Genomic DNA, 27,905 nt, shown 5'->3' with positions numbered 1-27,905 from the left:
AGCGCAATCGGGGCCACCCCGTCAGGGGACCCTGGCTGATGAAAGGCCAGCCTAGGGACCTGGGGACCTGCCATGGTTGCTCCAGCTTCTCCTGACATACTTCTGCTCCATTGGCTCCCACCCACCCCAGTGTCCCCCATCCCAGAGTCCCCCAGTCCTGGAGGGATGCTACTGCAGGGCCTATATTTTGGGGGGTAAAATCAGTTGCCGGGGTGACAGCATTCTCCTGCAATATGAAAACCAGGGTTTCCATGGAAACCCTTTTTGCCCCAATTATCCTTCCACTGCCATGTCCTTTAATTTGCCTTTAATATTTGCATTTTAGGCTTCCCCCCCCTCCCCTCTCCTCAGCAGCAGAGTGACCCCCGGGCAGCCCCCAGGGCCGGGTCCCCATCAGGGCCCTGGTCCCCACGGGTGCCTGGCGGGTTTGGGTTGCAGTTGCCCGGGCAACAGAAACAGGGCGTTTCTGGCAGCGGTGGTCGCCATGGGGACGGGGATGCTGACGAAGGCTTGTGAAGCTGAGAAGACAAATTGCCCTCATCATTATCTCCGGGCTTGTCAATCAAACATATTCCCTTATTTACCTCGGCGAGGAGAGAGCCCCGGGAGCACACGGAGAGGGAGGGAGCGAGAGGAGAGCTGCTTGTCCCATACTCGGCACTGGGGAGGGAGCATTTCCAGCCCCTCGGAATGGCCACCATCACCTGCAATCGTTTCACCGAGGAGTACCAGCTCTTTGAGGAACTGGGCAAGTAAGTTGGAGATGGGGATGGGATGCTCGGAGTGGGGCTGTGCTCCAGCTGGGAGCTGCCAGAGATGGGGGAAAGGAGACAGGCATGGAGTAAACGCACTAGGGAGCGGTGCGGGGAGATTTGAGTTAGGATGGGGGGGATTTCGGTTAGGATGGGGGGGGGATTTGGGTTAGGATGGGGGCTGCCTGCTCCATCCCTTCCCGAGTTCGGGTGCTCGGCTGGGAGCTGGGGTCAACCCCAGGGGGCTGGAGCTGCCCAGGGAAGGGGGCGGCTGCCACTCCGAGGGAAAAGCCGCTCCCGAATGAGGATGCTGCCGGCTCCCCTGGGAACTTCTCCAGCTGGGAGGAGGGACAGGACCGCGGAGGAGGAAAGCCAAACCGCGGGTGCCCCTTGCATTTCCTTAGGGGATTTCTCCCTGTGGATTCACTGGGGTCTGGAGGTTCTGCAGGAGACCCAGCCTGCCCGGCAGCCCCTGGTGGCGCTTGGACAGTGTTGGGGCATCTCCCACCCCTATCCCACTGTGAGCATCCCTCTGGGTGAGCCACAGCTTGACCCTTCTCGGAGGGCTCAGCTGGGCAGCTCCGGGTGTCATTGTGTGTGCCTGGATCAGGGTGTGATGTGTGTGCAAGCAGAAATGCCTGTGCACAGCATCCTGGGGGACACCGAGCATCCCAGGGTGGATTCCAGGAGATTCCAGGTCCTCCATGCGGGGCTGAGGGAGGGATGCTCCGTGTCTCTCCGAGCGTGTGGCTGTGAAGCGGGTGCAGGAGTGAGCAGGCGTGTGTCTGTGTTTTGGTTTCTGTGCCTTTTCTTGGAGCTGTTTTGTGAATCTGGGGCATGTGGCCACGTCCCCATCGGAGCAGCTCGGCAATGTGGTGCCTGTGCCGGGTGGTTGGTGCCTGGGCTTTGGATGTGCAGTGGTGTCCATCCCTAGGCTCCAGCCTTGCATTCCTGCATCTCCTGTGCCTAAACCTGTGCCCACACACATGTGGGAGTGTGAAACAGGGGTGAGGAGAGGATGAGGATGGAGAAATCGAAGGTTGAAACAGGGGAGGACTTTGGGCCAGTCTGAGCATTGTCAATATACCCCAGCCAAACAGTGGCACAAAGTGCAGCTCCCTGGATGCAAACAGAACGCATGGTCCCAGGATGTGCACATCCATCCCCTTGGCACTGCGGTTCTGGCAGGGAGCAGTGGGTCAGGGAGCAGGTCCCTGCAGTGGGGACAGTCCCCGCTGGCACTGCGGGCATGGGAATAGGGAGTTGGTGGCAAGGTGAGATTTGGGACCTGCTTTTCCAGAGGGTTCTCGGCTTTTCCGTGCTCTGAGGCTCTGAGGTGGTGGCAGGGGGTGGGCAGGAGAGGCAGTGGCTGCAGGGAGCCTGCGGGGAGGCTGCTGTGTCCTGCCTGGGCAGATGTGGCTGCGGGGATGTGCAGGGGAGCGTGAAGGCCGGGAGCGATGGGGAGCACCGGGATGTGTTTGGGATGCAGCACTTAGCTAGGAGGGTGCTGACGCTGGGGGCTGAGCACCCAGACTCGGGGGCTGCCCACACTGCTCAGCACCACGGTGTAAAGCCTCGTTGACAGATGTGTTTTGATATGCTCCTGAATAAAGGAACATGTGCCAGCTCCCTGTGAGCATCATACCCCAGCCCACCCGACCCCTAGGGTGATGCAGGGACTGAGCTCCAGGCAGCATTCCCAGCTTGGAGCATCCCTCAGCTTTTCCCTCCACTCCGGCGGACAGGTACCACCGCAGCACCGAGGTGTGTTCCCAGCTTAGGGGCTTCTGGGTTTCTCCAGGCTGGTCAAGGCACTGTGGAGCTGGTTGGGGATTTTCCACTGGGATGGGTTCCAGCGCATCCTGGCACATTCAAAAATCAGCAGTTTCCCATGGGGAAATTTCCACTTTCTGGGCTTAGAGAAGGAAATGAGGACGAAGCTGCACCTCTGCTCTGCTGCAGCAGCGCTCACGGTGGGAAATGGCATTCCTCCTGCAGCGAGATGCTCCCAGTGCCGGTCGGGAAGCGGGGTCTGGCAGGGGTGAAGCAGGGCGACAGCACAACTCTCCTACATCCAGACCCAAAAGGGAAGCAGCATCCCACAGGAGCTCAGAGCAGAAAGGGTCCATCTTGAATTTGCTGCCCCAAGGGACTGGGACAGTCCCCTGCGGGGCATATGGAGTGTCCCCAAGCCTGGCTGGCAGGAAGAGAGGTGCTGGGTGCCAGGCTGCTGCACCCACCATGCTCCTTTGGCACCTCCTCCTCTGTCACCCATCCTGACACCCAGGTGGGTTAGGGGGTTAAGGTCCCACACATGAAATGATAGCACCGCAAAGGGGCTTTGTGGATAGGGGTCTGCAGGGCCTGCCCCATGGGGCATGATCCTCTGCACCTCCCAGGCATGGGGAAGGCATCTGTACTGAGCAGGGGACATGGACCTGTGGAAAACCCACCCCTTCATGCCTGCCAAAGCCCAGCAAGCAATGGGCCACTCCAATCCCCCCCATTGCTCCGTGCTTGCAGAAGGGGACCAGGTGAAGGTGGGGAGCAGCAAGTGGGGAAGGATCCTGCCCACGGCCCCTGTGGAGTAGGACAAACATGAGGTGCAGCTCCATCAGCACCTCCAAATCCGCTTCCATGGCAGGTTGGGGGTGAGGCTGGGGACAAGCACGGCACTGAGCAGTTTGAGCTGAGCTGCGGGAGATGGGGGTAATTAAAGAGACCAAGGGAAAAAAGCAAACATGGAGGAACAAAAAATCCCCAGCCCACACTGCGCTCTCCAGAGAGGAGATAAAATGCCTCGGAGGAGGAGGAGGTGTTGAAGAGAGGGAGGGCGGCAGCAGCGCAGCCCAGCGCTGGCAGGGAAGGTGTGAAAAAGGGAGAAGCAGAGCAGCCCCGTGGCAGAGCTGCTGCTCTGGGGAAGGCCGTGGGGCCGAGGCATGGATGGGTCGCACCTGGCCCAAGGGCCAAGGACTGCGGGGCTGGGATGCAGCGGTGCTGGAGCTTGGGATTGGAGGGACAGGGTTGGATGCTGGGCTGCGGGTCCAGGGGCACCCTGAAATGGCAGCCGATGGTGGGGACGTGGACATGGTCACTACTCGTGGTCCAGTGCTAAAACTGGGACATGCTGTCACGTCTGGGATGGATCCCCCATCTCGGAGCTAGGTAGAGATGGGGACCCCCAGCTGCCAACAGGTTTGGGGTCCATCCAAAGAGCCAGCACCCCAGGAGGGAACTGACCCACACCACTGGCCATGGCCAGGGAGCAGGACACGTCTCCTTCCAAAGGGGTTTCTTGCACCCAGATGGGGCTGAGCTCCCTGCCTGGTATCCCCTGCAGTGCCCGCAGGCAGCCCCTGGTGAAGGAGGGACTCCCTGAAGGACCTGACTAGGACTGGGATGAGGCTATGGCAAGTGTGCTGTACCCAGGTTGTCCAGCACCCAGTGCATTGTGTCCCCTCTGCCCTCCGGGCTCACAGGGTCTTGCCAGTGCTTCATGGAGCCCAAAAAGACATTTGGTTTCTGTTAAAAAGGCCCAGTGAAGCCAAAAGCCATGAATGCAGGCAGGGGTGTGAGACCTTCTTCTGTGCCAGTTCAGTTCATCCCATCCCTGGATGCTGCATCCCACATCCCACGGCTCCCTCTTTGCCATTCGGTTTAGTTTGAATAAATGGATGAGTGAGTGGCTGTGGGCATTGGGACCAGGAGTGGCCATGGGTCCCACAGCCTCCAGGGCATCCGGGACATCTACGTCCCTCTAACCCCATGTTACGTCCTGCAGCAAAACCCTGTGGCTGGAACAGAGACCCCGAGCTGGGGCGGATGGGTGAGGGCTTCCCTGCTTCCTGCACTCTCTGCTGCAGACGTTTCTGACACTGCAAGAGCAGCACATATGTCTTTAGGAGAAAAAAATAGGAAAGATGGGTCACAGGGATACACAGGAGTCCCCCAGTCCTGGGCTGTGCGGGGTTCCCAGCGGGATGGGGAGAGCGGCACTGCAGGGCTGGTGAGGGCTCCCATCTCCCGCACCCATGGCAAGCTGGATACAAAGCATTTTGCTCCCCCTCTCCAATTACCCCCCCCTCAAACTACAGGGATATTCTCAGCTCAGCTGTTCCAGCAGCCGGGATCAGACAGCAGGATGGGGAGGCCGGGAAGCACCGGGATGCTGTTCCCCTGGCACGTGCCGTGAGCGATGCTCTGCGTGGCGGCGCTGGGTGCGTGGGCTGCCGGCTCCGCTGGGGCTCCAGCTCCATCCCTCCGCATCCCGCCGCTCCCCTGTTCTCCTAAAGATCCCATTCAACCCCAAATTGCCCATCTCCACCCGCCCCCACCACTAAAATCAATTATCCGCTGCTGCTCGCCAGCCTGCGGCCTTTTATTCCTCAGCAGGGAGCGGGAGCTGGGGGGGGGAAGGTGGGGCTGGAGGTGGGAGTGCTTTTGATAGTTGTTATTTTAGCGATTGGAAAGGTTTGGCAGGGAAGGAACCTGGTACAAAGGTTGTGCTCAGCAGGGCTGGAGCATGCGTGTGTGTGTGTGTGTGTGTGTGTGTGCAGTGCCGCAGCTCTCAGCATCGCACTGGTGTGCTCTCAGTGCTGTGAGCTGGCAGGGCTTGCGGTGTGGGGTATGGGGGCAGAGAGGGTTCTTTGGAGCATCCCAAACACTCATTTTCCTGCCAGGAGACCCTTGCACATTGGCTCATGTGTGTGCAAGCAACAGCAGTACCCATCCTGCTCTGCTGCAACGGTCCTGGCTTGCAAGGTCCCCTGTGCTGATCCTGTCCAGTTCTGCATATGGGGGGACCTTGCACCTCTGGCCTGCACCCACGGCTGGTGCTCACACCCTTCTGCAAAGTGCTGCTGTGATCGCGTGGTCTAGAGCATGCAAAGCCATGCACGTAGACTGAAGTGAAGTGGCAGAATGCTGCATGGTGGCTGCAGCCATCCTGGTGTCCCTCGGAGCCAATATCCCTGGTAAATCACTGCCCCTTCCATCCGAGGGAATAGGTAGGGCAGAGCCTGGGAAGGAGAGGAGGAGGAAAGGTGCATGATGCCTGGGGTGTCCCAAAGGCAAATCCTGTGTTCATCCATGTGCCTGTCCCTTTCATTCCCCAAGGACAGTGGTGCAAGGAAGCCAGTTTAGCCCCTTCCCTGCCCAGCACTCAGCCCCATCCCTGTCCTTCACCCCACAGGAACGTTCAGGGCTGAGCCCTTCACTTCTCCCTCTGGCTTCTTGTCTTTCCAGGGGTGCTTTCTCCATTGTCCGGAGATGTGTGAAGGTGTTGGCAGGACAAGAGTATGCAGCCAAGATCATCAACACCAAGAAGCTGTCTGCTCGAGGTAGGTGTTGATGGTGGTTTTGGGGAGGTGAGAGGCAAGAAGGGTTTCTGGACCAGGAATTTATCCCCATTGGATGGTTTTGGGATGATGCCTTTGATGTGCAGCAAGGCAGGGGGTGTTTAATGTGCTGTGGAGGAACCCCTTATCCCACCCTATCTCTGTGTGGTACACACTGAGCTGTGAACATCCCAAGGAGATGTCTTCATGGCTGCTCACTGCATCCCATCCAATCATATGGGTATACCAGTGCTCTGGGGGTGTCCCAGACCCCAACCTGCCTGTGGAGCTGCAGAACCCCACTTCTCACTGAGATACCCCCCCCCCCCCCCATGTTGCAGCAAAGTGATGGATACAGCCCTGCAGCAGGTCAAACTGCTGCCAGCCTTGGGTGCTTGGGTAGCACAGTCATTTTGGGAGCATCACCCCTCAGAGGTGACCTCTGTCCCCCGTCTCAGGGGCTGCAGGTTCCCTTATTCACGTACCTGCATCAATGAGATAGGAAGATCCTTCAAGTGGGGGTTTGGTTTCATTTCTGCCCGGGGATGGTCCCCCACCCCTTGCTGCTCTCTCATTAATCGCTCTGGTGAAGCATGTTGCTGCTGGAAGAGGCACTGGTGGATCTGTTCTGGCTGCTCCTCGGGGCAAGGCTGAGCTGAACCAGCACAGAAAACCTTCAGTGAGCCCTTGCCCCGAGGCAGGGACCGCTCTGCCCCAGAGTATCTGACAGCAAGAGCTGCAATGAAGAGGATGGAGAGGATGGGACAGCAGCTGCCGTGCCCCTGGCTCTGGCTCCTCCTGTCCGGGTCCATCAGGGAGTGCAGGATGGGTGCCGGCAGCGAGCGAGGGTTTCATTAACTCCCTCCTTGGTTTCCTTCCCTAATGCCGCTGCTCACCTCCAATGGCAAAACCGAGATGCAGAAAACGGTGACAAACTCCTTTCTGACCCCAAATTAAACGAGTGCTTTGCAATCTCCCTCCTGCAGTGCTGCCGAAGAGGCACAGCACTGGTGCTGAGCTCCCCCCTGCTCTCCCCAGCATCCCTCTTTGTGGATGTGGACCATCCCCTCCCTCTGAGGCTGAAGGCTCCCAGTCCAGGGTCTGCTCTGGTTGCACTGGTGTCGGCGCTCAGCTCCTGCCCATACCCCGGCCAGCAGCGCGATGGGCAGCAAACACCTCCTGGCCTGCAGGGCCGCCTGGAGCAGCAGACTGAGCCGCCCTCCCTCTGCTCCCTCCTGCCTCCGCTCTCCCGCTTCCCCAGTTTGCCCCTCTCCATCCTCTTCCGGGCTTTGCCCCGTCCCTGCCGCAGCTCCGTGTCCCTCTGTCCCCTGGAGAGACCTCACCGCGGTTATTTTCCCTGCTGAAATCACCACCTGCTTCTGCTGATGGCCTTGAAACCCCCGGTTCTGCCGCGATAACACCGGGAATGGTGCTGCGAGGAATCCCCAAAGCCGAACAAGGAGCCACTCTCCCGCAGGGATGTGCCCAGCCCTCACTCCATAGGGATAAGCACCTTTCCCAGACCCTCCTGGGTGCCCCTGGCTCCCCAGCGCTGCCCCTTCCCCTTTGGAAGCGCTCCATCTCTTCCGCCCTTTCATCTCCCTGATCCATTTTCCTCTTTGCCTGGTTTTCGCTGGTCTCCCACTCCCTCCCCGTGCTGTCTGCACTTTACCAAAGCACACCGGCCTCCCGCCAAGCCGCCTGTGCCCGGCTTTGCCTTCGCAGGCGTTTTGGTGGTGACAGATTGCGAGGGTACAAAAAGGGGGGCAGCGCCTGGGGGGGGGGCTGCATGGTGCTGAAGGTGCCGCGGCTCAGCCAGGGAGATGGAGCTGAGTCGGGCGGTTTGTGGTGGGAAAGGGATGGGGGTCACATTCCCTGCCCTTTCCTGTGATCTCTGCCTTCTTCTAAGCAAGCAAAGGAGCTTTGCTGCGGACGAGATTCCCCTTGGCCCGTTTGGCTCCAGGTTGTAGATGGGGAAACTGAGGCAAAAAGTGAAAATCAGTGATTCACCGATGGTCACTGTCAGGCAGGAGCAAAGAGGGGCAGAAAGCAGCTCCCCTTTGCCCAGAGAAGTGCTTGTCCGCACTGGTCACACCGTTCCCCCATCCTCTCCCTGCTCTACACCCCACAATGGATTTTCGTTGTGAACAGCAACAGCCTAAACCCTGCCTTGTCCCTGTTGCTGTGTCCCACCCTGGGAAGGCTGCTCCTCATCGGGGGAACATTGCTGGGGGCTGAACAAGGCCAACAAGACTGTCCCAGCCTTTGGCTTGCAGATCCCAACAGAGGCTTCAGAATCCACCTCAAGCCCCAGGGTGAATGTCTCGTCCGTGCAGAGCCCCACAGTTGCTGCATGGGTGATGGTGAGCCCCAGGGAAGCTCCAGCCCCAGCAGTGAAGGGGCTGCAGCGCCTTGATGTCTCAGCATCAGAAACACTGAGGTTTGGTTTGATGCAGAGCGAGACTCTGGGGTGTGAACCTGCAAGGTAACAGTGATAGCACTGAGAGACAAGCCGCTCTAATTATATCCTCACTTCTGGGTTCCCTGTAGTGTGAAGTGCCTCCAGACAAGGCACCTCCATGCAGGGTGGCTGGGGCAGGTAAAAGGAGGGAGAAAAGTGCAGAGACAGGGAAAAAGAAACAAACTGATTTGAAAATCATTCTGAGCTGCCCCAGAGAGGAGGCTTTTTTGGCTCAGCTCAATTTGCTTTACCCAGAGCTCTGCTGTCTCACATCCCTGAGGCTGGCAGAAGCCAGGGAGATGGACCTGTGCTGCCTGTTTGGAGTCCAGCACCAGACCAAAGCAGACTTTCAGAGCCAGGGTTTTGTGATATAAGAAAGCAAAGACGTGATGTGAAATGGCTGGGGATGGAGAAGGGAGTGAAGTGGATGGCCCCGTTTCAGCCTGACATCTCTCGCTGATCGGCTTTATCTTCAGCTGTTCAAACTGTACCATGCGGGGCCAGGAATGCCCTTGCTGAGTGCTTGTGCTTGACTGCATTAGAGAAAACGGCAAGTGCTGCTGGCAGTGATAACTTGGGCAGCTCCGGGGTATTCTGGAGGTGATCGGGGGCTGTTCAGTAAACAGAAGGGAGAGAAGAGGGTGAGGGATCACTCGAAGCCCAGGACTGCCTGTGGCGTTGGTGACTGGGGGCTGCATCCCTGCTGGGATACTGTCCATTAGGCCCTGATGCTGAGCATGTCCCCAGGCCCATTTTTCTTTAGCAGAAAAAGGATGGGTTTGCTCCTTGCCAGCTGCTCTATCCCCATCAGCATCCCTGTGCTGGCAGCTCATCCGAGAGAGCATGGCAGGAGCTGGGAGCAGATTATCCCCTTCCCCAGACCCTAATTTAGGGCTGTTGCCTCTTTCAGATCACCAGAAGCTGGAACGAGAAGCCCGGATCTGCCGCCTGCTGAAGCACCCCAACATCGGTAAGCACATCCTGCTCCTTCCCTGCCTGCCAGCCGAGCAGCCGGGCAAATGTGCCACTGTTTCATGCTGGCTCTGTGCCCCCCTGCTCTCTCATGCTGCCAGGGCTGGGGGGCCCCTATCAATAACATAACCCTGCCTGCAGCATCACGGGCTGTTTGTCCTTCCCTGGTGCTCCAGCCACCACCCCAGAGATGGAGAAGGGGCTCAGTGCCTGCCCTGTAGATCCGCAGAGCATCCCTCCTCTTCCTCACGGGAGGCAGCACCTCCAAACGGGGTCATGGGGAGAAGCTTCCACCACGCGCAGGGGGGTCAGTCCTATCTAACCCACTTGGCCATAGCTCCTCAGGGAGAAGTGGGGCCCCAGCAGGCTGCAAGGGGCTATTTTTACTCCTCTTCTGCTCCCCGGGTGCTGTGTTCCTCTGCATGCTCCAAAAAGCGGCTGCAGCTTGGAGCAGCAGCAGCAGCACGGGGAGTGTAGGAGGAGCGATGGCGGGGGGAAGCGAAGACTTTCCCACCGACCGTCCATCTGAGAGTAGCCTCCTTCGGAAAAGCTGTTTCAGGAAAACTCCTGAGCCCCTGCAAAAGACAAAAATAGGCCAGAAGAGAGAAAGAGAGAGAAGGGAGGGGAAAAAACTGCAGCAAAAAGAATTCCCAAACCCCGTCTTTGAGAGTGATGCTGATGCTGGTGGTTCAGCAGTGGGAATGGGGATGAATCCCCTCTCTGCTGCACCCCAGGGTGTGCCAACCCCGGTGGGATCCTTTGGGGAAAGCGTTTAGGGGTAGGACAATAGCTCTGCAGCCCTGGAATCTGCAGCCAGGAGCTGGGAGCTCGTCCATGCTCCCCTGGCTGCTCCCGGTGGCCTGGATCTGTCCTTCCCAAGATGTCCTGCAGCAGATGAAGGGGGACAGACCCAGGGCCACTGGGACCAGCCATGCGGCTCCCGCTCCATAAATATTTCAGTTTGGAAGGAGCCTGTCAGCTTCCATCTGCCTGAGGCACACGGGTGAGTGGCAGCTCTGCCCTGCATTGCTGGGGTGCTGGACACTGCAGGATCCAGCTTCCATCCTTCCTCATTCCCTGCTTCAGCAGGACCCCATTCCCTGCAGTCCTGGTGGGAAGTGAAGGCTGCCCTGGTCACAGCAGCATCTGGAGCCTTTCCTTTGCTCCAAAATGCATGTAAGGATTGCTGAGACCTGAAGGAAATGTGCTGTAAAGTGTGTGAATAACAAGAAATACTGGAAATAGAGGAGCCCATTGCCTTCCCTGCTGCCTCATCCCTGCACCACACCTCACTGGCCATGACCTGCAGAGATTGCAGGCTCAGAGCACCCCTGCTCTAAGCACAGGGCTGGAAGGGGTTAACGGCATGAGATGCTAACAGCCCAATCTCCACTATTTATACCCAGGAGGTTCTTCTCCACCCCTCACCCTCTGTCCCTTCATCCCCTACCCCCCCCCCCCCCCCCCCCGCTCCTGCTGCTTGGAAACTTGGGCTCCAGCTTCCCTTGCATGCAGCACAAGCCAGCTAATTACCCACCAGGAGCTGGAATGAGCTCTGCCACTGCAGACCAGCCCTAATGAGAGGAAGAAGAGTCGCTGCTGCGGGGGGCAAGGGGAAGGCAAGGCAGAAAACAGCTCTCCATCTCTCCCAAGGAGAAGCATCCCAGCTGCTGAGGGGCTTTGCTGGCCCATTACTTGTGAGGAGGGGCCCCTTCATCTCCTTATGGGAATGCTGCGTTGTGGCTGTGATCCTGGAGGAGCCAATCTGTGCTTTGCACTGTGCCTCGCATGGGTGGTCGAGGGCAGCTCCAGGACCTGCAGCACATCCACGGCACTGGGTGATGTATCAGGGAGAGCTGTGGTTTCCCAAAGCTGCTTTTCCTCATGGAATCTTTCCTTATTGGGGAAACTTTGGCTACACCCAGCCCTGGAGGTTTAACTCCAGGTTAAACCTTCTGACTCTCAGCCCTGAAGCTGTGTCCTGCCCCTGCCTTGGCTTTTGGTGCTGAGCTGGAGTGGTTTGGCCAGCACAGCTCTTTGTGACTATGGCCAGTAACAGATACTTGTAGGATCAGGCTATATTTAGAGCGGCTGCTCTTTCTTATACCTTATTCCTGGCTCCTGGCAGCTACAGGCAATGGGGCTTCCCAAAGCAGGGGTTGTATCCGGACCATCTGCTTATCATTACACTGACCCTATCCGCACTGAACCCACCTAATCCCCCATTGAACACTTTGGCTTCTGCAGGATCCCTGGTGCAATACCTTCAAATCCCTCCCAGGAAGGATGAAACAGGAGGAAATATGTTTCTTCCAGCAGAGGAAGGTGGAAAAGCTGGGATTATGTGCTGGAGAAAACCAGGGAGCAGACAGAGGTTTTGGAGTGCAGGGGATGTCTGCAGAGGCCAGCAGTGGGGAAGCATCCAAGTGGGAATCTAAGCCTGAATAACCAGAACCTGCTGCAGGGTGACAGGTTTGCACCAGCCTATACCTGGCATGGTGTGACCCTTGGTGTGATGATCGGGGTGAGATGCGGCCCCACAGGAAGAGATGGGAGACAGGGAGAGCACTACCTCCAAAGGAAACTTATCACATGGTGATTCCTGGGTATCCCTGACCTGAGACTGCCCAAGGAGGAAAGGAAGGTCATGAGCAGAAACAAGAGCAGTGTCAGTGTCTGGGCTGGCAGCCCAGCGCCCTGGCTGAGCTCTCCCTGTACCCCAATGGGGCAGAGGGCTGAGGCTCCTGCTCCTGCAGCCTGCCCAGGACCCAAGATAGCCCAGCAGCTGCCCGGGACCTCAGCCAGGCACCAGTCCCGTCAGTCCCTGATTTGGATGTGACCTTTGAGCCTTGCACCCCTGCCCGAGGCTGGGGACGTGCTGGGGTCCAGCCAGCAGCAACAGCAAGAGGAAGAATAGCCCCGCTCTGCCCTTCCCCAGCTCCTGCTTGTGCCCAAAGGGGAGCAAAGGGGTGCAGGGTGGGAGACAAACATACCCCATACCCCTTCTGTCTCTGCTGCAGTGCGGCTCCATGACAGCATCTCTGAAGAGGGCCATCACTACCTGATATTTGACCTGTGAGTAATAGTCAAATGCATCTCTTAATCCACTGGCAGCTGTGTGCTTCCACCCCAGGGTGATGCACCCTTGCATCCCACAGCCCCCCCAAGCTCTCCCCCATCCGTCACCTCACCCAAAACCTTCCCACAGGCTGGGTTTGAGTCAAGCTTGGGTTCCCTGAGCTGGGCAGAAGGCAGTCTGTGCCCTGCACACCCAATGCTCCCCCTGTGCATGCTGCAGTGGTATTTTGGAGGGGTTTGCCAGCACTGAGTGTGCTGTAAATCAGTCCAGCGCTTTGAGATGGCCAAGTGTGACTTGCCCTGTTCTCCTGCAGGGTCACTGGTGGGGAGCTGTTTGAGGACATTGTGGCCAGGGAATACTACAGCGAAGCGGATGCCAGGTGAGCACGGACACACACCGGGCTGTGGAGGGGACAGCAATTGTCCCCTTCTCCTGTGAGCTGCTCCCTCCCAGGGTCCTGCGTGTCTGGCTTGCACAGCACAAGTTCCTTCCATGCTGGGAGGTGTTTTACAGCCGCTCTGCAGAACATCCACATAAACCAGATGTGTAGTGGAAAAAAACCAACCACAAACCCAACTCTTTTTAACTCACTCAGCCCCTGCGCCAAGAAGTGTGTGTGTTACTGCAGGGATGGCTTCCCTTTGAATAAGGCTTCTGCCAGCCATCACTTGCAGCATCCTTCTTCCCCGGCCTGATGGCCCAGCACACATCTCATGTCCCTGTGAAGGACCAAGGCTCTCTGGTCTGGCAGGGGGAAAGCCCAGCACCATGCTGGTGCCCCAGCCAGAAGCGTGATAGCACAGACACTGCACAGTCCTCACCCCTTCCACTCGCAGCTGCACTACCGTCGTTTGCAAGCATTTCTCTGGCATTTACCACTTGCAAGCACTAAGGAGGAGCAGTAAAGACAGGCTGGGTGGGAGGATGTGCTGGAGCTCTGCTTCCTCCCATCGTCCTGCTGGCACCAGGTACTCTGCTGCAAAGGCAAGGGGCTGGGACCATCTGAGCCACCCCTTCAGTCCATGCAGCTTGGCCACGGGACAGCAGGAGCCTCATTTGTGTGAGGGGCTCTCCAGCTATTGCTGTGCCTCTTGGCTTTGCCCCCAGGATAAGCATAGCCCATACAAATGTCCAAGGGAGTGGTAAGCTCTGTCTGCGTGGAAATACTGCAGAAAGCAATCTCGTTTAATGGGTTGCCTGCGCTGAATCCAGTTACAACTCATCCACTTATTAGTGTCATGCAAATAAAATCAAATACATGTAAATAAAGGCGTTCTGCCTTGCACACAGCTGTTTGGGAGCAAAGTGATCATCGCCTTGGTCTTTTTCCCTTCCTTTCTCATGCGTGCAGGAGAGATGGGGTTTGATGAACTAGATACAAAGCCAACAGACACAGCAAGAGCCACCCGTGTTAGAGGAGGCCAGGGAAATGGGGCTGAAGTGAAGGTTACCTCTGTGTTTGAGGAACACATCTGGGTTTGGAGACCAAGTCTGGGCTCACACTGGGACTACACCACTGGTCTCCAGGTCCCCTCTGCTGTTGCTTCTATGGGGACCCCATGGGATCAGCTGTACCTCCATGCTCACAGTGACTGGTTATCTTACTCAGTTACAACTGCTCTCTATGGTGGTGTGGCTTTTGGTGAGGGGGACAGTGAGCTGTGCTACAGGGCTGCTGGTGGGACGCATGATGGGGAGAGGGGCAGGGGGTGAAATGCAGCCAAGCAGAAGTGTCAAAGGGAACTCTGCCTTGCTGGCATTTCCCTGAGCTCTCGTCTTTCTCCTGCAGCCACTGCATCCAGCAGATCCTGGAGGCCGTCCTGCACTGCCACCAGATGGGGGTGGTCCACCGGGATCTCAAGGTAGGAGCTGCAGGGGAGTTGCTTGTGAACCCCGTATGCCATGCAAAACCCTGTGGAGCAATGCCCAGTGTCCTCCAAGGCAACTGAAACAGTAGCGAAGAACAGCATGTAGGGCTTCTGGAGAGCCACACAGCAAAGACCAGCTCCGGGGTGAAACAGCACAAGGGAAAGGGGCTAGAGAGGTCCTTGTAGTCCATGTTTTGCTCCTCTTCAACCACTTTCTCCTCTTGCAGCCCGAGAACCTGCTGCTGGCATCCAAGCTGAAGGGTGCTGCCGTCAAGCTGGCTGACTTCGGCCTCGCCATCGAGGTGGAGGGGGACCAGCAAGCATGGTTTGGTGAGTAGGACTGGCTGAGGTGGGGCATGCTTCAGTCCTTGTTTGGTCAGGGGATGCTCCAGGAGGGATGCACATCCCCTGGAACTGGACTCCGGGTTATGGGAGCATCCTGGCAGCACCAGCCTGGGAGGCAGAGGTTGATGGCTCCAGCTGAGCCCCTGGAAACAGCCCAGTACTGATCCAAGGCACAGGCAAACAGCTCCACAGGACTTGGTGAGTCACCAACATGTCCTGGTGAGCCAGATAAGCCAGCAACAGGGACAGACCCCGGTGGAGGAAAGCCTCTTCCAAGTGTTGGATGTGCACGGCAGAGCACTCAAGACTGATGCACCAGCCTGGGGTGTCACGGTTTGCTCTGCTTTTGGGATAAACAGAGGTTTCTGGAGGGAGGGTGCCTGTCCCGATGGGTTGGCATGTGCCAGGACCAGGGCTCTTGGCTCTCATGGCAGTGCTGGTGAGCTGTGTGGGGTGGGAGCTGCGCCCTGGCAGTGTGTGACGGGCTGTCTGTCCCAGGTTTCGCTGGCACCCCAGGATACCTCTCTCCCGAGGTGCTCCGGAAGGATCCCTATGGCAAAGCCGTGGACCTGTGGGCTTGTGGTAAGTGAGACCGGGGCTGAAATGCCAGGAGAGGGCCGGGATGGCTGCGTGGGATGCGGCAGGCTGTTCATCCAGCATGTACTGAGTCACGGTTGCTAGACACGTCTCAGGAGGTCAGGGTGGAGGATTCACCCAGGAAGTGGCACAGCAGCAGCCACAGGGGAGCCTTCTTCCACTCACAACGGGGAGGAGGCATTGCCTAGCCCTGCCAGGGCACGTAGCTTGAGGCTGTGCATGGTGGCTGCCGTGTATCTCCCCAGCTGCTGAGCACATCAGCATGGAGCTGGACCCACCAACAAGCCTTTTGCTCCTTAATCAGGGAGCAAATCCTCCCGTTCCCCTAATGTCTCGGTTCCTCTGCTTGAGTTGGGCCATTCCCTGGGTTCAGTTTGCTCATACCTCCAACAATGAACTCTCCCACTGATCCCACATCTCTCCTGGGCAGGCGTCATCCTCTACATCCTGCTGGTTGGGTACCCGCCCTTTTGGGATGAAGACCAGCACCGACTCTACCAGCAGATCAAGGCTGGGGCTTATGATGTGAGTGGGTCTCTCTTGCTCCCCCCTTTCAGTGTCCCCTCTCTCCTGCTGTCCCTGCCCTGCAGCCTGCTGCTCCAGAAGAGCAACCAGGACAAATTCAGATAGATGGGAGCAAGTTTCCTTCCTCTGCTCCGTCCAAGCTGCCGTGCCCATGTGCACACTGACCTGTTTCAGTTCCACTTTGCAGGACAGATAGGTCTCATCCTGGGCCTTCCACTTTTCTCCCTCCACTCCTGCTCTTCAGTTTTCCATTTGGCAGCTCCTTGCAGTTGCTACTATCTCCCCACCCTGTCCCATAGGCAGGAACAAAGGATTGCAGGAGCATCAACTCAACAGGCTTCTGCTCCTTCTATTGCTCCCTGCAGTCTCTCACCCTAGTCCCTTTGCTTTGGCAGTTCCCCTCCCCTGAGTGGGACACAGTGACTCCCGAAGCAAAAGATCTCATCAACAAGATGCTGACCATAAACCCATCCAAGCGCATCACAGCAGCAGAGGCTCTGAAGCATCCCTGGATATCAGTGAGTTTGGTGGCACTCAGTGGTTAAGATCGAAGATCTGGAGATGTGGGGGTTCACAAGAGGGGAACATCTCACCGGGAGCACATGTTATCAAACATACTGCCTGGCTCTCTTCTCCATCCTGGGAAGATGGTTCCTGGCATGGTTCCTCCCAGTGCTCTCAGAGCAGTCTTTTCCCTGAGGCTTTGCAGCAGAGAAAAGCCGGGAGTGTGAATGCAAACAGCATGTCCCCAGGGATCTGGTGATGGGAGAGACACACATGTTCCCAGCCCTGGTGGGGACATTCTGGTTCCTTGGCACTACAGTGTGCTATGGGGGGGGGGGGGGGGGGCTTTCCTCAGGGATGATGGGAGCAGGCTCATGTTTACCCATCCACACACCCCATCAGCAACCTCCCCTCTGCTCGCTGCACCCTGCTGCTCCAGGTGCTGGTTCTCACCCTGGATCAGCACCTAAAGGCAGGAGGAGTCCATGGGTTTAACCCTGGGATCTTACACCATGTGCAGACCCAGAGCACACTGACTGGTCAGGCGAGGGGTTAATGCACCCCCCCCCCGCCAGAGCAGATCCTGCTGACTCCAGAGCTGTGATCTCCTGCTGCCTATTAAAGTTTCATCTCCTGCTGCTGCTGCTGCAGGCAGCTCTGGCCTCTGCCTTGGGCACGGGAGATCTCACACATGTACATGTGTGTGAGAGCAGGGCTGGGGGAGCCTCTTCCCACCCTGGACCTGCTCTGAGCCGTGTCTCTCTCCCCCCAGCACCGTGCCACTGTGGCATCATGCATGCACAGACAGGAGACGGTGGATTGCCTGAAGAAGTTCAATGCCCGGAGGAAGCTGAAGGTAACTCTCGTACTCTCCAAACTGGCTGTAGAATGTATGGTGGGTTTGTTCCCCATGTGGGAAAGGACAGGGTGGTGCCATGGGGGTGACAGACATTTGGGGAGCCCCGTTGCAAAGAGGGGAAAAAAGACTGAGTGCAGTGGTGGCTGCATCTGACTGGGGTTAGAGGAAAGCCATGGTGAAGGAAAGCACTGAGACACATGGCTGCCCTGGGCACCGAGGTGAGGACTTTGCCACTGGAGTCAGTGTTGAGGAAGCTCCTCTGTGGGGCAGGACATGGATCTGAGAGGGACAGGGAAGCCCCTTTGCATGATGAGCAATCCACTGGGCAGGCAGGGAGCAAAGTGATCCATAGACAGTCAAACAGCTCTGGTTCATCCGCACCAGCATCCCAACAAGCTTCCCCTTCTTGGATGCTGCCATGTGCCGCAGCCTGGACCCCCTCTGAAATCACCGTCTCCCCAGGCTTCACTGCCAAGCACCCACCTTCCTGGTGCTTCTGAGCCTCAGCACAGTGCTGGGAACAGGCTCTGGACATCACAGTGCTTCCCCCAGAGCTGGAGACACAGAATGGGACAGCTCTGCTTTGTGCCACGATCAGAGCCATCAGCACTCCAGGACTGGAGGTGATGTGGCACAGAGCAGTACAGCTGCAGGCCACTAACAGGATTATCAAGGAAAGAAACTGGCTATAAACTATTATTACTTTTTGGCTAGACAAGTAATCCAATTAGTTCAGGCACACACTTCAAAATAGTAATTCATTACTGCAAGCTATCAGTCCGAAGTAATCCCATTATTCACTGAGCAGTTAGTTGGTAGCCTCGTCTGGAAAAGGGGAAGCATGTTTATGAATGTTGTTTTGTGGTGGTGATCTTTGCGTGGCTCCCATGAAAAATCCCTGTCCTGCTGCACTTAGCTGGCGCAGATTTAATTGCAATGAAATCCGGTTCCGCTCCCGGTGCCTCCCCCTGCTGCCAGCCCCAGTCAGTGGAGTCGTGCTACATCCAGGGCAAGGTAGAATGAGACTGAAATGTGTCCTGGGGATATTTAATATCCCTTTAATCCTGGAGGAAAGGCAGTTTCGGAGCATGCAACCCAATGCTGAGGATGTGGAGTCGGGTACCCAGGGATGCTTTTGATGGCAGGAGGAGGATATCATCCCGTGGGCCTGTTTCCTTCCAGCGAGGTGGCTGGGGACAGGTGATGAGCAGGGCTTTCTATCCCTAAGGCTGGGGGGAGCAGAGGGATGCAAGGGGGCAAGAACCCAGCACACCCTTTCCTTCTGCCTTCTGTGTCTTTCAGGGGGCCATCCTCACCACCATGCTGGCCACCAGGAATTTCTCCGGTAGGTGCCGTCTCCGGGGCTCACCTCCTTGTCTTACAGGGCAAACCTATAGGGTCTGGAGAGCTGGCTTTGCCTCTGGTGTTACAGTGGGGCTGAGGTTGCAGCCTGATGCTAGGCCAGGCCATGTTACCTGGTACCTTCAGGCTGGGTTGAGATGCAAGAGAAGAGGTGTCTGGCTGAGGCACAGTGATCACCAGAGGTTTAGTCTACATCCAACCATCTGGCTTGTGCCAGGGTAAGGATGTGGGTGCTGAGGACAGCCAGGGCTCAAGCAGCTGGTTTAGTGTCCTCCTAGAGATGTTTCTGGCTCTGGAGAGCATCCTCCACACCATGAAAGTGCTGGAAAGCTCCCTGGGTTCCACTGCAGGCAGATGGCAGCAGGGTCCCTTGGGTTTGATCCTGCAGGGATCTCCTCCTGCTCCCTATATCCCAAAGTCTGCATAGAGACACAGGAGCAGAGCAAGGAGCCAACCTTTGCATGGCAAGAGGTAATGGTGCATCCACAAGCTCCCCTGCCCCAGGGTCCTCTTGGGGACACTCTACTGCCTCAGAGCAAGCCTTGCAGATAGGATTCCACAGGCAGGATTCAGTGCATCCTGGCCATTCCCAGGCACAGAGCTCATCCTCTTGCTGTCACCTCCAGCCCTCCCCACCACTGTGGATGGCCCCAGAAGAGGTGCTGCAGTGACGGGATGAGCCAGCCAAGCCTGGCATGCTGACGGGACTGGTGGTATCTGCTTGGTATTAGATGGGTGCTTTGCCAAGGCACCCCAGGAGCGAGGTGTAGGAGATGGGAGCTGTGGCCCCACTGGGTGCTGGGGCTGTGTCCATGGCTGGTATCTGCATTTGTCATGGGGGGATCGTGCTGGTCCCACATTTAGCACTTGTGGGCAGCTTGAGGTGGGGCTGGAGCAGCCCAGCAGCTGGGGGGATCCGGTGTCAGCCCCCGCGCCGCCGGGACACGCAGCATCAAAGGGCAGGAAACTCAAAAGCATCCCTCATCGCGCTGCCTGTCCCACGCACAGCGCGGCAGGGGATGGCGCTGAGCCCCTCCGATCCCAGGGTGTCCCTGTGCGGGCCGGGCGGTGGGCGCTGGGGCAGGCTCCTGCTTTCCATCCATGTCAGAGCATGGCTGCAGCTGTCGGCGGCCCCGCAGCACATGATCCCGGCAGCGTGGGGCTAAAATTAGAGGGCGGCAGGCGGGGAGCCCATTCCACAGCGCTGCACCACGCTGGGGCACCAGCACCCCCCGCACACAGCCCTGCGGCCCCCCCATAGCGCGCAGTGTGACGCGAGGAGACGGGGCATGCCCCTGGCCCGGGCCACCGGGGCAGGCCGGGACGGTCACCCCTGAGGGTTGTGCTGGAGAGAGGACGAGCGCCGGTGTTCCCGAGGGATCCTGCCGCCCGGCACCATGCTGCTGCTCCTCGCCCTGCTGGTCCTGGTGCCCTGCCTGGCTCTCCTGATCTCCTTCCTCCTCTCTCCAGGAGGCAAGAGCGGCGGCAACAAGAAGAATGACGGCGTGAAGGTAAGCGCGCTCCCCGCCGCCCTGTCCCGCCTGCCCTCCGCTGCTGCGGGGCGCTGCGGTGGGGTCTCCGTGCAGCGCCGGACCCCGCGGCACCCGGTGCTGTAAAGGGCAGCTCTTGGCCCGGCTGTCCCCGTGTGTCCCCGTGCTCGGCTCCTGCCAGGACAGGCAGTGCACAGCGCACCCAGAGAGGGGAGAGAGGAGAGCGTTTCATTGCTGACCCCCAGGGAAGGGGAGAGGCAGAGGATGGACCAGGAGAGGGGACAGGGGACATGGGGTTCACCCATCAAGTGAGATGGACGGCTGCATCTCCTGCTCACCCCAGTGTGTGGCTGGTGGGGCTGGGCTCATCCCCACCATCCTGTCCCATCCTGTCCCCAAGGGCTGAGGTGCTCCTGGGTGGCACATAGGTGTCTTCAGCCCTCTCAGCAGCACTGCCGGCCCGCTGTGCCCAGTGCAGGCAGGGCAAAGGAGCTTGGTGATACTTGGCAGAATAAATGGCTTGGTGATGCTCTCAGAACAAGCTGGTGCTTGTTTTCTTGGCCTGCAGAGCCCTCAGGTTCGCTTGACCCTCCGATGTGGGGCCAGGCCATGACAAGGTGGCTCCTGGAGGCAGCAAAATCCTGCTGCTGAGCGGTTTCTTGTGATGATATGGAGATGTGGTGGTTGGCAGTGGTTAGCAAGCTCTGCCAAACTCCTGCAGGAAGGAATGGTCCACCCAAGGTCTTTCCTTACCTGTTCCCTCATGGACACAAGCCATCACCCAGCAGGGAGAGCTGCTGTGATCACATTCCCCACCACAGGACAGGTCAGGCAGAGCTCTGGGAGCCTGACTGCAGCATGGCTGCTCTCCTTCCTCGGGCCCTTTCACAGGCACCCAGCTGCTGGGCTGTGAGGGGAGCAGGGTTTTTGGAGCGCAGAGCCCTCAGCTGGCTGCTGCTCTCCTCAGTGGAGTCAGGGCTCTGGGGCTGGATTGTCTTTCTCCCACTCCTTCCAGACCCAGCAGCTGGGACAGGACAAGCCTGCAAGGCTTGAGACCATGCACAGCTTCCAAACCTGGGCTCAGCTCCACAACAGACAATTCTGGAGCAAGCTGCTCTAGTGAAAGGTATCCCTGTCCATGGCAAGGGTTGGAACTGGCTGAGCTTTAAGGTCTTTTCCTACCCAAACCATTCTATGAGTCTATGATATGATTCTGTGAGAGCCATCAGGAGATGCATTTTTAAGCTGTAAAGGAGATTGGTGCATGGAGAGGCTTCGTCAGGCCCAGCCCAACAGAAAGGGACAGCCTTGAATTTCATCTCTAGCATTGCTGGGATGGTGTGGTGGTAGAAGACCATTTGCCAGCCCAACTTGCTAATGACACTCCCTCTTGGACTTCAAAGTAGCTTTGAGGGCAGCTGTTATCCTGGGAAGTGGGGCACTTATAGCAAAATAGCTGGTTTGGGTAAACAGGCTTCTAGCCCATCACTACAACTCAGTGAGGAGGGTCTGGTTTCAGAGGCTGGTTGGTATCCCCAGTCCTCAGCCCCTTGTTGGAGAGTGGAAAGCAGCAAGGGAGGCTTCACCCTGAGCGCAGCCAGCCAGCCAACACTCAGCTCAATAGGGTGTACAGGCTCTGCAGAATGAGTTTGCATTTCTATTGCCCCCTTTCCAGTAAGGAGAGGTGAGACAAGCTGGCTAGATGGCCAGAAGGTAGAAGAGGAGAAGACAAAGTAGAGGCAAACTCATTCCCAACAGGTTGCTTATGTTGGCCACCCTCAGCATTACCATTCCCACCTCATTCCCATGCTTAATCTGGGGGGATTTACAGCATAACCCACTCATGGGGCACAGGGAGGCTGGGTGCTCTGGACAAAGCTTTGATGGCCCTCCATGGGCAGCTGGCACATGTCAGGGCATCACTGGTCGGTGGTCATTTCTTTCCATCTTGCTGAAAAAGCAAGGCAGGAAAGTGGAAACCTGCCTTGGCTGGGTGGGAAGGGAACGGTCCTGCCTGCTCAGAGCAGGGCTGTGAGTCAGGCTACACGGTGTGGGTCATTGCAGGAAGAGTTGTGTCCCCTTATGGAGGAATCTGCTGGACTGACCATCCCCATGAGAGCAGCCGCTGCTGCTGTTCCTGCCTAAAGCAATGCAGTGGGCAGCAGGTTGCTGCCTCCCAGCCTGCCCGCACAGCCCTCCAGCACGGGGATGGTGCTAGCCCAAGCTCCGAGGACTCAAAACACCCTCCTGAGGAGGTTCCTCCCCTACTAAAGCATTCATGGGACCAAAACTCCCTCTTGAGCCCTGCGCTGGGGTCTGTGGGAAGTCTTCTGGTCCCAGCAGTTACGATACCTTCACTGCCCTGTGTAGTGTCACATCTCGTCCCATTGTAAACTAATGAACTCACTGCCCCATGTCACATCCTGTCCCGTCCTAAATTAATGAGCTCACTGCCCCGTGTCGCATCCTGTTACTGTATGTCCAGACTCGACGCGGTCACTGCTTTGTGTTGCATTCTGTTGCGTCTGAAACTTCTGCAGTTTGCTGCCCCTTCTCACATCCTTGGGTAGCAGAAGCTGTCAGCCCCACTCCAACAGCTCTGTTCCACACGAGGTTCCTTCTGAAGTACTGCAGCTCACGCTGCCCTTTAGGACATCTGTTGTTTTGGTGAAGGAGGGATGAGGATTAAAGTAGGACCTGGTGAGGGAGGAGAGAGCTGCATCAGCAGAGGGGGAAACTCAGTGATGCTGCTGCGGGGAGCCAGTTAGGATGTGAAAGGAGCAGTGAGGGGGAATGGATAGCAACAGCTTTTACACTGCAGCCCACACATACCCCCTAATGGGTTGCTCCATGGGCTTTTCCAGGAGGTTTGCACTCTGTGTGCTGCTTTCCCCTGTGAGAGCAGGAAGAGCCAGTGCCTTGTTAAATGTGCTGGTAAATACTTCACTATTTGGCACTGCAGCCTCTAATTCCTGCACGCTGGTGTTCCCTGCTGCCTGCTGTGATTCATCCCCTGGGAGCTGGAGGTGGAGAAAGGGCATGAGGCCAGCATGCACATCCCCCTGTCTCCTGGGCAGATTAAAGATGGAGATGCGAAGCAGAACACAGCAAGGAGAGTCCAAAAGTAGTTTGGAGTTGCAGGCAGAAATGTGGCTATGGGGTCATGCAACCCCAAAGCCTTAAAGCCTAGTGGTAGTGGTCAGGAATGGAGATAAATATAAGGTCTTCTCTTTGGAGGAGACTTGTCCTGATTTAAAGCACTGGACCGGTGCTCAGGACAGCTTCCCACATGGTGTGTCTGCCTTGTGGGGTTGAGTAGCAAAAGAAACGCTGGCTTTAAACCAGCCAGACTAGTACTGGTCTAGGTCCAAAGCTAACTGAGCATCTCCGCACTAGTTAGCAGCATGGGCAGATGCACCCAGAACAGCTCCAGAGCCTAAATGTCAGTATGGCATACACACAGGGTGAAGGGTGGTGGAGCTGCATTAGCTTTTCAGCATCCCACTCCTGTTCCTGCGAACTTGATGGCCTGGTCTCAAAGCCACCAGAGTGGCCATCAAGTCCTAGGAGACTCCCTTTTGGACTAGCCAGGTCCTTGAGATGAGCAACACCAGAGATTGCGGCAGGTCAGGTGCCAGCAGGAACATGGGGAGGGAGCTGGCATGGCACCACCAGCACCACAGCCTGCAGCACACCCCTACAGGAGCACCAGGTTGCCCCCCCCGTGCCTTTCGTTTGACCCTCCAAGAGGACCACGAAGGGTGGCTCAGGAGCTGCTGCCTCTCACGTGCTGCTTTCAGCCTTTCTCACTCTGTGTCTCTTCCTGTTCCATCTCTTCTCCTTGTTTTTCCAGAAAAGAAAGTCCAGTTCCAGCGTTCAGTTAATGGTGAGTGTCCTTCGTCTTCCTCAATGCCGATATTGCTGGGCGCCTCCACATGCTCCAGCTCCCCCCGTTTTTGGAAGTTACCTCGGGGTAGGGAAGAAGGGACACCGGGGTTGGAGGGAACATCCTCAAAGCCGTATCACCCACAAACCCCATAAACAGGGTTGGTGCAGGCACTTGCTGGCCACCGGCTGGTAGGAAGCCAGCCCTGGTTCTTGCTGATGGGTTCTCATGCCGTTTCTCCCAGTTCTCCTGACTCAGGTCTGCAGGCTGCATCGGTCCAAGGAGCCTTGGAGAAACACCTTCCATGCCTCTGCGGGGACTGTATGGTCATGGGACACCTTGCCAACCTACATCGGGGTATTATGGGTAATACATAAGCAAGGCTCTGCTGGGAAGAGCTAGCAGAGCCATTGCTCTAGCTCCGCTAGCAGAGTTGCCTTGATGGGGCTCCTGGAGAGAGACAGGGGGTCAGAACCCCTCTTTCCCCCCAAAATCTGTGTAGTGCTCAGCTGTTTCTTGAAAGAGCTGTGTCTCAGCCTTCGATGGTCCATGTGGGTCTTGGAAGCACTCTGTTTTATCGTACATTTCTCTCCCTACTCTGCGGTCAGTGTGGTCTCTCTCACTCCTGCACAGTCCCCTCTTTCTCATCCCAGCTCCTCCTCGCTGTTAATTTGTACATCTCTCTCTTTATCGTACAGTCAACATGGTGTCTTCCACCCCTGCACAGCCCCTCTCCCTGCCCCTCCGGCAACGCTCCTAGGAACCCACCAAACCCCCCTGGACCTGCCCCATCTCTGTCCCCACAGGTGTCGGTAGGAAAGGCAGCGCCGTTCCTACGGGACCCTCCACAGCCCAGCTCTTGTGCCCTTGGCTACAAGGAGTGGAGGTCAGGGAGGGCTCTGCCAGCGCTGCCCTAGAGCTGTGGTTGAGGACGGGTTGGACCTGCTGGTGTTTTCCTTGCTTTCCATCCGTCGGCACAGTCGGGTCGGACTCGGGGGGCTGTCGAACACACGAGCTCCACCTGGCGTGGGGAGATGGCCCCTCTCACCGCCCCGTCCCTCCTTTCTGTTCTTTGCTCAGGAATCGTCGGAGAGCACCAACACCACCATCGAGGATGAAGACACCAAAGGTACCGGTGGGGGCACACGGGGAAGCGGGCAGGATGCTCCAGAGGGTGCCCCGGGGTTGTTAGTCTGGCCATCTCTAATGAGATACTGGCTTTGGAGAAGCCCACCACCATCGAGCTGCCTCTGGGCCTTTCAGATGTTGATCCTCTGAATGGTGAGGAGGATGGGGTGTTCCAAAAATAGGGATGTTCCCTGAAAACAGGCATGGAAATAGCAGGAATCTGCAGGGATAGCAGCCCAGCTACCCGCTCCTCCAAAAGAAATGGCCCTTTGGGAATAGCCTCCAGGGGAAATCCCTGCCTCCCACCTGCCTGCCAGAGTCAGCTTTCTAAGAATAACCCAGGGAATAACGTACCAGTGCTAATTTGTAAAGTCTCTCAAAGCGATCTCAGCACAAACCAAGATGGACTTTGGCCTGACATGAGGGTTAATGGGACATGAGTCCTCCTGGGGAAGGCAGGTGGTGCTTGGGAAGTGGTGGGTGTCCCTCTCCTCAATCCTTGAATTAAATCAAGCATGATGCTCCTTTGCATTTGAAGCAGAGCATTGTTAATAAGACCAGGGTTACCTCTGACAGCTCCTCCTGCATCCCAGGAAGCTAAACCTGCCCTTGCAGCCCAGTCCCTTCCCAGATGAGCTGACAGTGGCCAAGGGCAGCTCACCACTCTGTGATTAAACCTTTTGCTCTTTAGGAAAATACAGGGGTTTTCTGTGCTGCCCTGACTTTCAGGGGTGAAAGCCCTTTCCCACATCTCTTTCCCAAGTCACTCCCCTGCTTTTTCCCTGGACAGTTTCCAAAGCCCCCCAAAGCCATGCGGTCTGTTTCTAATGAAAACAAGAGCTCTCACTGATGTTCCAACACCAGCACTTCTGCTTTGTGTTCTCCTTTTATTTCCTGTTTCTCTTTACACCAACAGTACGGAAGCAAGAAATCATTAAAGTCACAGAGCAGCTGATCGAAGCAATAAGCAATGGTGACTTTGAGTCCTACACGTGAGTATGCTCAGCATGGGGTTGGATCGGGGTGTGGGCTCAGCCTCCCAGAGTGGGTGCTTCCACTGGAAGTGTAGCCCAGGAGGTTTTGCTGCTGCCCAGGGTGGCGAGGTTGTGGCGGTGTGGCACTGAAACTGGGAGGCAGGGGACATCAGTTTCCAAACCTGATGCTTCTCTCACACTAAGCTGACCACAGCTCTCTGGTCTCATTATTATAGATGAGCCTATTTCTGGTTTGCAGAAGGATGAATAACTAACTGTAAACATGATTTATGGTGGAAGAGGGAACATTGCATCCATGGTATCCATTATATCCAGATTGCCACAGGCTGTTTGGAAGCATAACTGCTTTCTACTTGCTGAGCTGATGCTCTTCAGAGTACCCTTCTGTGTCCAAGGCCTATTTAATTAGCATTGTTTGAGCGAGTGCAGGTCTTCATCCCTGCCTCAGAGAATCACAGCAGGGATATTTTGATGCAGAGCAGAGAATATGACTCTTTCCCTGCTGTTTTTATTTCTTACAAAGAAGATAGCCGTGTTTTGGGAGGTTTAATTTGAGATGGTGAATGATGGAGAATTTACCCTGCCTGCTTGGGGTCCTGGCTGCAGTCAGCGGGCTGGAGGAGAGGTGGGGTGGGCTTCATACAGCATACCAGGCTGAGGTCAGTGTTCTGCTTGAATTACTTGCTGAGGGAGTCATCCTGAGCATGGGCTTGCAGGGTCCCATGCCTGAGATAACCTCTCCCTTTTCTCTCCCCTTGCTACCTCCCCAGGAAGATGTGTGACCCTGGCATGACTGCCTTCGAGCCCGAGGCTCTGGGCAACCTCGTGGAAGGCCTGGATTTCCACCGATTCTACTTCGAAAACCGTAAGCAGCCCCCTTGCATCTTGAGGGACCCTTCCCACCTCCCATGGGCCCGGCTGTGTCTTGATCTCCATCAGCTTCCTGCAGAGAGGAGGGTAAGGGTGGTTTTGGGAGCATCTCTGGCTGATCTGGAAGATTCCAGCAGGAGGAGAATCAAGCCTGTTAGGTCAGCTGGGGACAGGCTGCATGCAGAGGAGTTGTTTGGTTAGCTGCTTGCTACGTGGACCCATCCTGAGCCCACCCTTGCAGCACTGACTCAGCCCCACCAAGCAGAGAGCCTAAACCAAGCATCTTCCTTTCCCGCACTGCAAAAGCCACCCAGACTCTTTCCCCTGCCTAAAGCCACTTGTCCTTGTGCCCTCTTCAGTGTGGTCCCGGAACAGCAAGCCTGTGCACACGACGATCCTGAATCCCCACATCCACCTGATGGGAGACGAGTCCGCATGCATCGCCTACATCCGCATCACGCAGTATGTGGACGCGGGAGGGATTCCCCGCACTGCCCAGTCCGAGGAGACCCGCATCTGGCACCGCCGGGATGGCAAATGGCAAATTGTCCACTTCCACAGATCCGGTGCACCCTCGGTCCTACCGCAGTAACCCCTGTGAGGCTCCGGGGATGGGGAGTGGGGGGCAGGAGGGGACGATGCAGGTGATAAGGAGAGGGATGCTCTGCCAAAGCGATGGTCGGAGCAAGCTCCTTCTCTTCCTGGTTTGTGTTTTGCAGCTGAAGCGCGGTCCTGCCCGTGTCGGGTTTGTCACTGACTGACTACCAAGGGGACGCCCCCTCCGACATCTTCACCTACGGGACTTTGGCTGTTGGCTCTGCTGCTTGGTTCCCGCTGGAATAACCCCTCGCTTCTCACCGCACACACGCAACAGCC

The 27,905-nt window shown here is 57.1% G+C and overlaps 3 protein-coding genes across 5 annotated transcripts in view; 2 read left to right on the top strand and 1 right to left on the bottom strand.

Moving 5' to 3' along the window:
- MYOZ3 (myozenin 3) overlaps window positions 1-10,996 on the bottom strand; it is a 136,996-nt gene extending 126,000 nt beyond the window's left edge. Inside the window, exon 1 of one of the 2 annotated variants that reach the window (XM_057409581.1) lies at window positions 10,990-10,996. The gene's annotated coding sequence lies outside the window, so the exon portion shown is untranslated. The remainder of the gene's footprint in view (window positions 1-10,989) is intronic. The other variant, XM_057409580.1, reaches the window with a different exon arrangement.
- CD74 (CD74 molecule) overlaps window positions 1-22,558 on the top strand; it is a 75,848-nt gene extending 53,290 nt beyond the window's left edge. Inside the window, exon 7 of the mRNA XM_057409572.1 lies at window positions 22,317-22,558. Coding sequence (XP_057265555.1) covers window positions 22,317-22,543 — 227 coding nt within the window. The 3' untranslated portion in view covers window positions 22,544-22,558. The remainder of the gene's footprint in view (window positions 1-22,316) is intronic.
- On the top strand, window positions 481-27,905 carry CAMK2A (calcium/calmodulin dependent protein kinase II alpha). 2 transcript variants are annotated; one of them, XM_057409562.1, is made up of 19 exons: window positions 481-752; window positions 5,997-6,091; window positions 9,460-9,519; window positions 12,542-12,596; window positions 12,914-12,979; window positions 14,390-14,462; window positions 14,696-14,798; window positions 15,312-15,395; window positions 15,841-15,935; window positions 16,331-16,453; window positions 17,212-17,295; window positions 18,601-18,643; window positions 20,131-20,171; window positions 24,004-24,036; window positions 25,117-25,165; window positions 26,081-26,156; window positions 26,930-27,024; window positions 27,389-27,626; window positions 27,749-27,905. In XM_057409562.1, the coding sequence occupies exons 1-18, from the start codon at window positions 691-693 to the stop codon at window positions 27,619-27,621; spliced, it is 1,470 nt and encodes a 489-aa protein (XP_057265545.1). In that variant the 5' UTR covers window positions 481-690; the 3' UTR covers window positions 27,622-27,626; window positions 27,749-27,905. The 2 variants fall into 2 exon arrangements, with proteins under 2 accessions (XP_057265545.1, XP_057265546.1); XM_057409563.1 differs by lacking the exon at window positions 24,004-24,036 and having other exon boundaries at window positions 483-752.

Source organism: Pezoporus wallicus, unplaced genomic scaffold (genome assembly GCF_028554395.1).
Source record: "Pezoporus wallicus isolate ANWC-B61680 ecotype Strahan unplaced genomic scaffold, APGP_CSIRO_Pwel_v1 contig_8166, whole genome shotgun sequence".
Lineage (NCBI taxonomy): Eukaryota > Metazoa > Chordata > Aves > Psittaciformes > Psittacidae > Pezoporus > Pezoporus wallicus.
This window is presented reverse-complemented; position numbering and strand designations above follow the sequence as displayed.

Excerpts from the sequence above, each read along its gene's own strand:
- CAMK2A (XM_057409562.1), top strand. The coding sequence starts at position 691 with ATGGCCACCATCACCTGCAATCGTTTCACCGAGGAGTACCAGCTCTTT. Across the intron at positions 17,296-18,600 it reads ATGCCCGGAGGAAGCTGAAG|GGGGCCATCCTCACCACCAT; the intron begins GTAACTCTCGTA and ends TGTGTCTTTCAG. Across the intron at positions 25,166-26,080 it reads CGAGGATGAAGACACCAAAG|TACGGAAGCAAGAAATCATT; the intron begins GTACCGGTGGGG and ends TTACACCAACAG.